The 12,981-nt window shown below is 38.8% G+C and overlaps 1 protein-coding gene across 1 annotated transcript; it reads left to right on the plus strand.

Annotated features, from left to right (window-relative positions):
* Positions 1-5,014: 5,014 nt before the first annotated feature.
* LOC122004377 (flap endonuclease 1-A-like) lies at positions 5,015-7,745 on the plus strand. Its single transcript, XM_042559274.1, has 11 exons — positions 5,015-5,131; positions 5,989-6,055; positions 6,267-6,318; positions 6,397-6,456; positions 6,536-6,589; positions 6,676-6,724; positions 6,816-6,863; positions 7,062-7,127; positions 7,304-7,354; positions 7,438-7,557; positions 7,620-7,745. The coding sequence occupies exons 1-11, from the start codon at positions 5,015-5,017 to the stop codon at positions 7,743-7,745; spliced, it is 810 nt and encodes a 269-aa protein (XP_042415208.1).
* Positions 7,746-12,981: the final 5,236 nt, after the last annotated feature.

Here is a 12,981-nt window from a genome sequence, read left to right on the forward strand (position 1 = left end):
GTGTTGATGAATTTAAATGATATTGTTTGAGGAATCAATATTATTTTAAATTCTTATGTTTTGACCAAATATTTTATGATTCTTAGGATTTCAAATGGTTTTCAATCCTCTTGCTATTATATTGAAAGAGAATAAACTTACTGGATCCAATTATATAGATTGGAAGAGAAACTTGGACATTGTCTTAACTGCTGAAGGCTACAAGTTCGTACTTTGTGAGATATGTCCAAGCTTGCCTAATAGTGATTCTAGTGAAGAGGAGATTGAGTGTCATAAGAAATGGGTCAGGGCAGATGAGATGGCGTGGTGTTACATTTTGGCTTCTATGTCAAATGTACTGCAACATCAACATTAGGCCATGCCTACTGCTTATGACATGATGCACAATCTCAATGAACTCTTCGGACACCAGAATCGGGCAACAGGCTATGAGAAACTTGATGACGACCACCATGATTAAGGGGACACCCGTAAGGGATTATATCCTCAAAATGATGGCTCATTTAAATGAGATAGAAATCCTTGGGGTTGAAATCGATGGGGAAACCCAAGTCAATATCATTCTCCAAACATTGCCTAAAAGTTTTGAGCAGTTCCGCTTGAACTACAACATGAACAAAAGGGTTTATTCGTTGGCGGAACTTCTGATAGAACTTCAAGCAGCAGAAGGGTTATTTCGTCAAAGATCTCAAATTCACATTGCTGAAAATGTTTCTGCTTCTAAATCGAAAGGTAGAAAGAAAAAAGAAACAAGTTGGTTCAACAAAGAAAGTGAATCGATCTCTAAGGACTGGACCAAAAGCAGGTGTGAAGAAGTCGAAGGGCAAATGCTTCACATGCAAGCAGTCTGGACATTGGAAGGTGGACTATTCTCGTAGAAAGGAGAACAATAGAGGTATATCTTATTCTCTAGTAATTGAAACATGTTTAGTGGTGTTATCTACCGGTATCTGGTGTGTAGATATGGGAGCCACTGATCATGTCTGTAATTCATTGTAGGGGTTTTAGGAAACTCGACGACTACATAAAGGGGAGATTACCATCTATATGGGTAATGCTACAAAAGTGGTGGCTGTTGCAGTGGGAGATGTTTATTTGTCTTTTGATAGGAATAAAAGATTAATTTTGAGAAATTTTCTTTATGTACCAAGTTTTAGAAAGAGCTTAATTTCAGTTTCTAAACTCTTTATGGATGGATATTCTGTTTCTTTTGATGACAAAGTAGTTGTCAAGAAAAATAGGAAAGTTATCTGTTCTGGTACATTGGTTAGCAATTTGTATACTCTAAATCCAATAACTCCCATGATGCATCAAATGGAAATTAATAACACATCTTCTAATTCTAATAAGAGAATGCAACCTTCAGAAATGAACCAAACATATCTTTAGCATCTAAGGCTAGGTCATATTAACTTAAGTAGGATTCAAAGGTTAATAACTGATGGACCTTTGGGTTCATTAGTGGTGGAAAATTTTTCAACCTGTGAATCTTGCTTGGAAGGAAAAATGACCAAGAGACCTTTTAAGGCTAAGGGGTATAGAGCCAAAGATGTGTTGGAATTAGTTCATTCTGATTTGTGTGGACCTATGACTATCCAGGCAAGAGGTGGTTTCGAATATTTTAACTCTTTTATAGACGACTATTCTAGATACGGGTATATTTACTTGATGCGCCACAAGTCTGAGTGCTTTGATAAGTTCAAAGAGTACAAGGCTGATGTGGAGAAACGTCATGGTAAAAGTATCAAGACACTACGATCTGATCATGGTGGCGAGTACCTCTTAGGAGAGTTTAGGAGTTACTAATCAGAGGCCGAGATTCAATCCCAACTATCTGCACCTGGTGCACCCCAACAGAATGGTGTGACAGAACGAAGGAATAGGACTCTTATGGAAATAGTTAGATCAATGATGAGCTGTTCAGAATTACCAAATTCGTTTTAGGGATATGCTCTAAATACGACAGTGTACATTCTGAACTTGGTACCTTCTAAGTCAGTACCCTCTACTTCCACAGAATTATGGAATGAGTGTAAGCCTAGTCTAAAGCATATTCAGATTTGGGGTAGTCCAGCACATGTGCTGAAGGGAGACACTGATAAGTTGGAATCACGTACAAAAGTTTGCTTGTTTGTGGGTTATCCTAAAGGAACGAAAGGCGATTTATTTTATAGTTCTAAAGATCAGAAGGTCATTGTTAGTACCAATGCCCGATTTTTAGAAGAGTACTATGTAATAAACCACAAACTTATGAGTAAAATTGTTCTTGAAGAAATAAGTGAAGACACGTCTACCTTAGTACCAACGGTACAAGATGAGATACCACAAGAAACTGCAACACGTGTCACAAATGAATTCACAATTACAAGCAGTGCCACGTCGTAGTGGGAGGGTTGTTCGGCAACCTGATGGATTCATGTTTTTAGGAGAGTCTTCGGACTAGATCCCTAGTAAACATGAACCTGATCCCTTCACATATGATGAAGCACTTCAAGATAAAGATGCAGCATCTTGGCAAAGTGCAATGAACTCTGAAATAGAATCTATGTATTCTAATCAACTCTGGGAGCTTGTAGAACCACTAAATGGTGTAAAAGACATTGGGTGTAAATGAGTCTACAAAAGAAAAAAGAGGGGCGGACGGGAAGGTGGAAACCTTCAAAGAAAGGCTTGTTGCAAAAGGGTATACTCAGAAAGAGGGAATCGATTATGAGGAAACTTTTTCACGGGTAGTCATGCTTAAGTCTATCTGGATTCTTTTATCTATTGCCGCTCATATGGATTATGAGATTTGGCAAATGGATGTTAAGACAGCTTTCCTTAATAGAAGTTTTGAAGAAAACATCCATATGAAGCAACCCGAGGGATTCATTGCAAAGGGCAAAGAGCATCTTGTATGTAAGGTCATTCTGTCTATTTATGGACTGAAGCAAGCTTCGAGATCTTGGAACATCCGGTTTAATGAAGTGATCTTGTCTTATGGATTCATTCAGTGTCCGGATGAGTCTTGTGTATACAAGAAGAGTGATGGAAACATAGTGGTATTTCTTGTACTATACGTAGATGACATTTTACTCATTAGCAACAATGTCAAAGTGTTGTCAGACGTAAGGGTATGGTTGTCCATACAGTTTGATATGAAGGACTTGGGAGAATGTGGACATATTCTTAGGATCAAAGTAATAAGGGATCGTAAGAAAAGAATGTTGTGCTTATTGTAAGTAAATTAAATGTAGTTGTCCATTTAATTTATATTGTAGATAACATGGTGTGTAGTGTCACACAGAAGATCATGTTATCAGTTCCTTATAAATTATAAATAATAGCTCACAACCAAGATGGATTGGGACAAACCATTGAAATGGTTATAGTGTAATTTGGTATTAGTTTATCTAGACTATAAAATTACACTAGTACACTATGTGTGTATTGAGTAGGACCATTTGAGGTTGTTCCTTTTATACTGACTGCATAAAAGAACATAACATCTGTTATTATGGATGTGCGTACTCTTAATCTTGATATAATAACAAGTACATATACTTAGTATTTATTTCTTTAATTTATCAATGGGTGAGATTTATCGTTAAATCAATAGGCCCGATAACACTACAACAAAAACTGCAAATGACAACACCCCTACGACAACGGTTTTAAGAGAAAGTGTTGCGTATTTGCTCAAAGACAACGGTTTTTGAACTCCCCATTAAATATAAAAGACAACGGTTTTGGCAAAACTGTTGTCATTGAGCAATATTTTTTTAAAACGACAACACTTTTTACAACGGTTTTATAAACCGTTGTCTTTATCCGCGTTTTTAGCGTCTACGACAACAGTTTTGAAAAAACCGTTGTAATTGAATTTGGTCATTTCCCCCCTCGCTGTTTTCTTTTCCCTCGCTGTTTTCTTTTCGGCGTCGTGTTTTTCCTTCGCGCTCCCAAACCTAAGGCAATTTTCTTTCCCTCTCCTTATACAATCTCTTCATGTCATCCCATCGACCACTGGATCTTCCTCCACAACGGTGTGCTCTCCTCTCTCTCTCATTCTCACCCTCACTCTTGATTTGTCTACCTTTGCCTCCTAAAGGTTCAAGATGAGCCATGTCCTTGGTGCGCTCCTTGCATCTTCCCCTCTTCTGGCACAAGCCTGGACCCGCTGCATGCATGCCAATGCAGGTAGCGCCAACTTCGTCTTTGACAGGAGTGACGATGCGGTCTTCATCACCTTCTCCGGGATGCAAGCCGTCGCTTCGTCGTCTGGCCTTGGCAGAGGGTTCTTCGAACCTGTTTCCTTATATAGCAACACACACGACATCTTCGTACCGCTGGGAAGAGGCGAGGAGGAAGACAGCGAGAAGCCGCAGCCCATGCTCCTCCAGGCCAGTGCCCTTCGCTTGTTTATGAGCTTGTACCACACCTCCGAGTTCCAGGTCTGTGCTCGATCTTTTTTTTTTCCTTCGATTAGGGTTTCCTCTGCTTCAGATTCAATCGAATTAGGGTCATTTTTTAAAAAAAATAATTCACCAAATCGTCTTAATCGTATCATTAATTGAATATGGCGATCATTTTCCACGAGATTTGTTCCTCTAGTTTTTCTTAATGGCTTCTTAGATCAGAGAAGAACATGAAAACATACGTCTGTTTCGCATGTAAGCAAGCTTCTTCTGCAGGGTCTATAGCAGACTGCAAAGGCATCAGGATTTTAGCCATGGCATCCTTGTTTATTGTTGTTTTTGTTCATGTCTATAGAACTACAGCAGAGTCGGAGATGCATATTTCTACATTATATGCTCCAAGAAGACTGCCCATTTTCTAACAAAGAGAGTCAACAAGTTTCAGTTAAAATAGGCTAATTTTTCCATGCCTGGAGAAGGCAGCAGAATCTTTGATGTCCAAGTAAGTTTGATCTGCTTTCCATCATAAAATTAGCATGTGACCTCTTCTATGCTCCTTTTGTTGTTTAGTCAGTATTAAGATAAGAAGTTCTGATTTTAAATCATTAATTAGTATTAGGATGGCGCCGAAGCCGCTGGACTACGAGTTGCTGAATGAGAATGTGAAGAAAGTTGCATATGCTGTCAAAGGGGAGCTTTACCTGCGGGCTTCGAAGTTGCAGAAGGAGGGGAAGAAGGTTATGATGCTTTCTCATACACAATTTTCGTTGATTGTGCCACAACATGATTTGAGTTAAATAGAATAAATTTTATTGAAAGAGACTCTTATTTCGATTCCTGAAAGATCTGACTTTGATTGTTTTTTTTCCATTCTTGTTATCTGGTTGAAGATATCTTCCTGGGTTATTTAGCACTGTATATGTTTGCTTTATTGCTTGTATCAAGGTATGAAGTGCACATATGCCTTTGATTCTTTTTATTGTTAGCTTGTTGGGATGCCACTTGTGAGATTAAAATTTGAGGTTATAATACTGCACTCCCCTTGCAATTTATTCTTAAGAAACAAGATACAAGTTGGACTTACTTTCCATGAGATTGGTTTTTTTGTTGTTTGCAGATTATTTTCACAAATGTCGGGAACCCTCATGCTCTCGAATAGAAGCCATTAACATTTCCCCGTCAGGTTTCCATTTTCTCTTTATTCTTTCTTAAAAACTACTTGTATCAAAGTGTTGATCATTCTTCTCTATTGCTTGACTTAAGGAACTCAGTGAGAAAAAATCATCTTCACAAGTCAAAAATTCCTTGTACATGGAGTAATTTCTCCTTCTCTGTGCTCCTTGAGATAAAGAGACATTTTCCATTAGATTTCTCTTTTTAGTGGTGTAATTTTTTACCTATACTATTCTCCAGGTGGTAGCATTGTGCCAAGCTCCATTTCTATTGGATGACCCTAATGTCGGGCTTTTATTCCCAGCAGATGTCATTGCAAGAGCTAAACATTATCTTTCATTGAATTAGGGTGGTTTAGGTATTCACATATTCCTACAATTTTCAACTCGCAGTCTGCTTAAACCTTTTCCTTTTGATGCAGTCTGTTTCTCAAGCTAAACTGCTTTGCAACTTGTTTCCTCTTGTTAACGGTGATCTGGAAAAGAAATGTATTCTGTACTTGTTTGTGCATTTGTAACCCAAGCAATTTTTATGTTGGCCTTTTCATAACATTTGTGTCATATTCCAGTTTTTAGTTGTATCTTTATATGTAACAAACCCAAAACATCATCTACAGGCCTTGTTATTTTTTTCATGTTGATGAGTAAATATTTTTTTAGTCATTCTGATAAGAATCTCAACTTTCTTTCGAGCAATCAGGTGCATATAGTGATTCTCAAGGACTTCCTGGAATTAGGAAAGAATTTGCAGAGTTCATTGAAAAATCTATGCATGAGTTGGACTTTTTTATTTCTTCTTCTAACTCTTGACATTTTGTATGGCCGATAAGTCATCTGCAAGGGATGTTCAATCGAACTATCAGATTATTAGAAGCAGGTATCGAGCCAGTGTAAGTCCATTTGCATGTCTAAATATCATTTTGTTTATCATTCAGCCACCATATTTTATTATCATCTTTTTTATGCCAGATATGTATTTGACGGTCAACCTCCAGAGCTGAAGAAACAAGAACTTGCCAAAAGGCTAGTCTTTACAGTTTTGTCATTGTCCCCCTCCTTTTTTTTTGTTGCAAGATAATGATAATCTTTAAGCTTATTTTATTCTTTAGATATTTAAAGAGGAAAGATGCAACTAACGATCTGAACTCAACAATTGAGGTCATTTCTTGTGCATAACAAGTACCTTTATTGGGACTCTTTAGTGTGCTAGAATTTCTTTTGCTATCTTGGTTACATTTGTTGTTTGCAGACTGGTGATTTGGAGGGAATTGAAAAGTACAACAAAAGGACTGTCAAGGTAATCTTTGATATTGCTATTTTATTGGAAATTACCATGAGGATCTTATTGATTATGATGTAATCAGCATAAAGTTAGCATGCTGATTATCTGTTTTCTTCATATGTAACATAGAGTTTCTTTAAATATATTTTGAACTTTCAAATTACTTTCTTGAAGAATTTGATTCCAGTAGATGACTGTAAAGTTTTTTCATAGGTAACCAAGCAACATAATGAAGATTGTAAACGTCTCTTAAGACTAATGGGTGTGCCTACTATTGAGGTAAACTAGTCCACTTTCACTTATTGAATTATTTATCCTTGCTACAAGAATTTGAACTAACAATGACACAATTTTACTTTCTCTTGCAAACATTTCCTAAAGCTACATGCAATTGCTTAATATACAAGTATTGTATCTCTAGTTTTAGAAGCTAAACTCATCTTTCTGATCTAAAGGCACCCTGTGAAGCAGAAGCTCAATGTGCAGCTCTTTGCAAAAGTGACAAGGTAAAATGATGCAATGTAACACATTCTATTTTATTTTTTTAACTTTAATATCCTAAACGTATTTGTTTGTTATCAATCTCTAGGTGTTTGCAGTTGCCTCAGAAAACATGGATACTTTAACTTTTGGGGTACCAAGGTTTCTCTATCATTTAATGGATCCTAGTTCCAAAAAAATCTCTGTGATGGAATTTGACGTTTCAAAGGTATATTTATTCTGCTTATTGCTAATTGAATTACTGTATTTATTCTCATCCTTATTTTTCAGGTTCTTGAAGAGCTAAGACTCACTATGGATCAGTTCATTGATTTGTGTATTCTCTCTGGATGTGATTATTGTGATAACATTAAAAGTAAACTTTCTTATGAGATATTGTACATTCAACAAGTTTAACATACAAGGCTAGTACTATACTGCTTACTGTTTACGAAATTTGATAACTAATGTTCGTTCAAATCTCTAGTATGATGCTTGTGTGGTTGAATATGGTGTCAGTGCTACAACTGTTCCATGTCTATGTTACTTGGACTTGATATAGTTCAACATGAGTATGATCGCAATCTCTGATATGGCTATTTTTACAAATTGTACATGTGTTCAATAGGATTAGTGATTGTTCACTCTTAGTGTCACTGTTTGAGTGTCATTATCCAAGTATCTATATCCAACGCAGATTTGGGCAGTTATGTCATGCTTTGGAAATTTCCATTTTTTTTTAAATGTTTGGTTGAAGGAAAAAAAACTCTATATCTACATTTGATGCTGTTGGGTTTTTCGGGCCGCGAAAATCGCTTTTCGCGTCGCGGAAACCCTGAATCACCCAACGCCGTAGATCCGTGCAAGAAAAACCGAACGAAAATTACGAGTACGAGTTTTTAAATATCTAGATCTACTCCTAGATCTATGTGTTAAGAAGTATACCTTGAAGCGTGCCCTTTCGCGTTCCCGCTCGTCCAAGGAATTGCCGGATCTCTATACCGTCAAGCGTCGGTCCTCTAGAAGTATCCACACGGACACGTAGATGGAGAAAACCTCACACAAAGGTGTGCTAGCACCTTGGTAAGATTCGGCCAAGCAAGGAGGAGAGGGAGAGGGAGAGCTTGAGGAAGAAGAAAGGAGTGAATGAGGAGTTTAATGAAAATGAATTTCATTAACCCCCTAAAGTGGCCGGCCACCTCTCCAAGAGTAACCCCCATTTCTCATTTAATGCCTCATTAAAGAGAATGGGTATGTAACTCCCATGAGGTGGCACACCATGATGATGTGGAACATCATCATTGGTCCACCTAATGCCAACTCACCAATGAGGTGGCAAAAGGTCAAGTCAAAATTGACCTTTGGTCTTCCTTCTCAAGTCAAGTCAAACTTGACCCAATCTCTACCATGGTTGATCTAATCCAACCATTTGATTCGAGCCAACTTAATATAATGAATCTAATTCATTAAATTAAATTGATTTAATAAGTCATAATCTAAATTAGACTCATTGAATACATGAATCAACTTGAGTCTAACTCAATTAGCCCAATTAGGATTACTTTTTAATCCAATTTGATTCATCAAATGAATCTAATCCTCTTGGTTCATCATATGAACCAAATCTCCTTCTAATTGTCCTTAGTGTGTGACCCTATAGGTTCTTGTAACGTTGGCAATGCCCTAAACCCATTTAGGAGCATAAGTAATGAGCGGTATCTAGCAACACATCATTACTACCCAAGTTACAAGAATGTCGAGATCCGACATCACCTTGTGACTACTAATTGTGACTCTTCACAATATATGACAAGTGTCCTTCTATCCTAGACATCTAGATTGATCAATGTGAGGCATAGACCGTGTCATCCTCTGACCAATCCAAATCTTGAACTCCAAGTAGACTCACTAAATCAAATGAGCTCAATATCCCATATTGACTCATTTGGGCATGGCCATGCACTTCGTGGTCTCACTCTATCAAGAATACCGATGTCTCTCCCGTCATATAGGAGGGATAGATCCCATCTACATCACTCACATCCCTCTGCATAATTTGTTATATACCCAGTAATCACCTTTATAGTCCACCTAGTTACGGGTGACGTTTGACGAAACCAAAGTACATAACTCCTTATGTAGGGATCTATGGTGACTTCAGGTCTAAGGACTAGTAGTCATACTAATAGCCACATGAGAAAGTATATGACACTCATATAACGATCCATGATACTTTCTCATGGCGGGTCATTCAGTATACATTCTCTAATGTATACCCATGTGTCAACTTGATATCTCTATATCCATGACTTGTGAGATCAAGTCATCGAGTTGACCTACATGCTAGTCTTATTGCATTAACATTGTCCCTGAATATTAATACTCGACTAGGAATGATTAAGAGTACTGTTCCCTATATCATCTCACTATCGGTTTAACTAACCAATTGATATAGGTGAGAACCATCTACTCAAGGACATTATTATACTTAGTTTATTTAGCACCAATACAAGTAAGTATAATAACAAAAAACAAATGCCTTTATTTATATACAAGAATATGATACAACGAGTCCATACAACAATCATTAAATGATTGACTCTAGGGCACTAACTAACAATCTCCCACTAGCACTAGTGCCAATCAGTATAGGCTCTAAGGCCTAATGACCTAGTGTGACCATCATGCTTTCTCTGTGCCAAAGCCTTGGTCAAGGGATCTACGATGTTAGCCTCTGTAGGTACTCTGCAAATCTTCACATCTCCTCTATCGATAATCTCTCGAATGAGATGGAAGTGCCGTAGTATGTGCTTGGTCCGCTGGTGTGAGCGAGGTTCCTTCGCCTGTGCTATAGCTCCATTGTTGTCACAATAGAGCTCAACTGGGTCAGCGATGCTAGGAACCACCCCAAGTTCAGTGATGAACTTGCGGATCCAAACTGCCTCCTTTGCTGCCTCTGATGCAGCAATATACTCAACTTCTGTTATAGAATCAACTACTGTATCCTGCTTCGAACTCTTCCAGCTGACAGCACCACCATTAATGCAAAATACGAACCCCGACTACGATCTATAGTCATCTTGGTCGGTCTGGAAGCTAGCATCACTGTAACCCTTTACAGCTAGCTCATCATTGCCTCCATATATCAAGAAATATTCTTTAGTCCTTCTTAAGTACTTAAGTATATTCTTGACCACTATCCAGTGACTTTCACCTGGATCTGACTGGTATCTGCTCGTCATGCTCAAAGCATACGAGACATCAGGTCGAGTGCATAGCATGGCGTACATGATCGATCTTATGGCTGAGACATAAGGGATCTGATCCATGCGGTCTCTCTCCTCTCTAGAAGAGGGACCTTGAGTCTTCGAAAGACTCACGCCATGTGACATCGGCAGAAATCCCTTCTTGGAGTTCTGCATGGCAAACCGAAGGAGTACCTTGTCAATATATGTACTCTGACTTAGGCCAAGCAATCTCTTAGATCTATCTCTATAGATCTGTATCCCTAGAATGCGGGATGCCTCACCTAAGTCCTTCATTGAGAAGCAACTCCCTAGCCAGGTCTTGACAGACTGAAGCATAGGGATGTCCTTCCCAATGAGTAGTATGTCATCCACATACAATATGAGGAAGACAACTATATCCCCTACAACCTTCTTGTAGACACAAGGCTCATCTTCGTTCTTGATGAAACCAAACTGTTTGATTGCATCATTGAATCGAAGATTCCAGCTCCGAGAAGCTTGCTTTAGTCCATAAATGGACCTATGCAGCTTGCATACTCTGCTAGTATCTACACATCCTCGAGCAGGTTTCCATTCAGAAACACGGTTTTGACATCCAGCTGCCATATCTCATAGTCATGGTAGGCTGCAATAGCAAGCATGATCCGAATGGACTTAAACATCGCTACTGGAGAAAAAGTTTCATCATAGTCAATACCATGAATCTGCTTGAAACCTTTAGCTACCAAGTGACCCTTATAGATAAGTCCATCCATGTCAGTCTTTCTCTTAAAGACCCACTTACACCCAATGGGTTTTACCCCTTCAGGTGGATCAATCAAAGTCCATACTTGGTTGGTGTACATGGATTCCATTTCGGATCTCATGGCCTCTAGCCATTTCTCGGAATTTAGTCTCATCACAGCTTCCTGATAGGTGGTAGGCTCATCCTCTATGAGCATAACGTCATCATGGTCAGACAAGAGAAATGAGTATCTCTCAGGCTGATGATGTACCCTATCAGACCTGCGAAGAGGTATGTCTACTTGAACCGGTTGTTGTTCCTCAACTCCTTGTGGAACAACATCATCCACAACACTTTGTGGTTCCAGTTCAATTTCCATCGAGGCATCAGTGTTATTGTTCGCATCTTGAACTTCTTCAAGATCGAACGCGCTCCCACTAGTCTTTCTAGAAACAAAGTCCCTTTCTAGAAAGACCCCAGTCTTTGCCACAACTACCTTGTGTTGACTGGGAATGTAGAAGTAATATCCCTTAGTTTCCTTGGGATATCCTATGAAATAGCACTTGTCGGATTTGGGTCCTAATTTGTCTGAGACTTGACGTCGTACGTAAGTCTCACAGCCCCAAATCCTCATGAAAGACACCTGGGCATCTCTCCCAGCCCATATCCTATATGGTGTCTTTATCACGGTCTTGGATGGAACTCGGTTGAGAATGAAAGCTGCCGTGTCTAGAGCATATCCCCATAGATATGTCGGAAGATCTGTGTGACTCATCATAGACCGTACCATATCTAATAAGGTACGATTCCTCCTTTCGGATACACCATTCCACTGTGGTGTTCCAGGAGGAGTGAGTTGGGATAAAATCCCACACTCAGCTAGGTAGTCATGAAACTCATGGCTAAGGTATTCTCCACCTCGATCGGATCGAAGTATCTTAATACTCTTGCCAAGCTGGTTCTGTACTTCATTCTTGAATTCTTTGAACTTTTCAAAGGATTCAGACTTATGTGTCATCAAGTACACATAACCATATCTACTGAAGTCATCAGTAAATGTGATGAAGTACCTATAACCGCCTCTGGCAGCGACATTGAAAGGGTCACATACATCACTATGTATGAGTCCTAACAAATCAGTCGCTCTCTCGCTGTGCCCACTAAAGGGAGTCTTGGTCATCTTGCCTCGTAGGCATTACTCGCATACCTCATATGATTCAAAATCAAATGAGTCCAGCATACCATCCTTATGGAGCTGGGATAAGCGCTTGTCATTTATATGACCTAAGCGACAGTGCCAGAGGTAGGTTTGGTTCATGTCATTTGACTTGAACCTCTTGGTATTTATGTTATAGATAGGGCTCTCAAGATCTAGAATGTAGAGTCCGTTTATCAGAGGTGCACTACAATAGAACATATCGTTTAAATAGACAGAACAACATTTGTTCTTTATTATAAACGAGAATCCTTTCTTGTCCAAACAAGAAACTGATATAATGTTCTTAGTTAATGCAGGCACATAACAACAATCGTCTAACTCTAGTATAAGCCCAGAGGGCAGAGATAGAAAATAAGTCCCTACAGCAACAGCAGCAACCCGTGCTCCATTGCCTACTCGTAGGTCTATCTCGCCCTTTGTCAATGCTCTGCTATTTCTCAGTGCTTGTACATTAGTACAAAT

This window comes from Zingiber officinale, chromosome 7B (genome assembly GCF_018446385.1).
Source record: "Zingiber officinale cultivar Zhangliang chromosome 7B, Zo_v1.1, whole genome shotgun sequence".
Taxonomy (NCBI): Eukaryota; Viridiplantae; Streptophyta; class Magnoliopsida; order Zingiberales; family Zingiberaceae; genus Zingiber; species Zingiber officinale.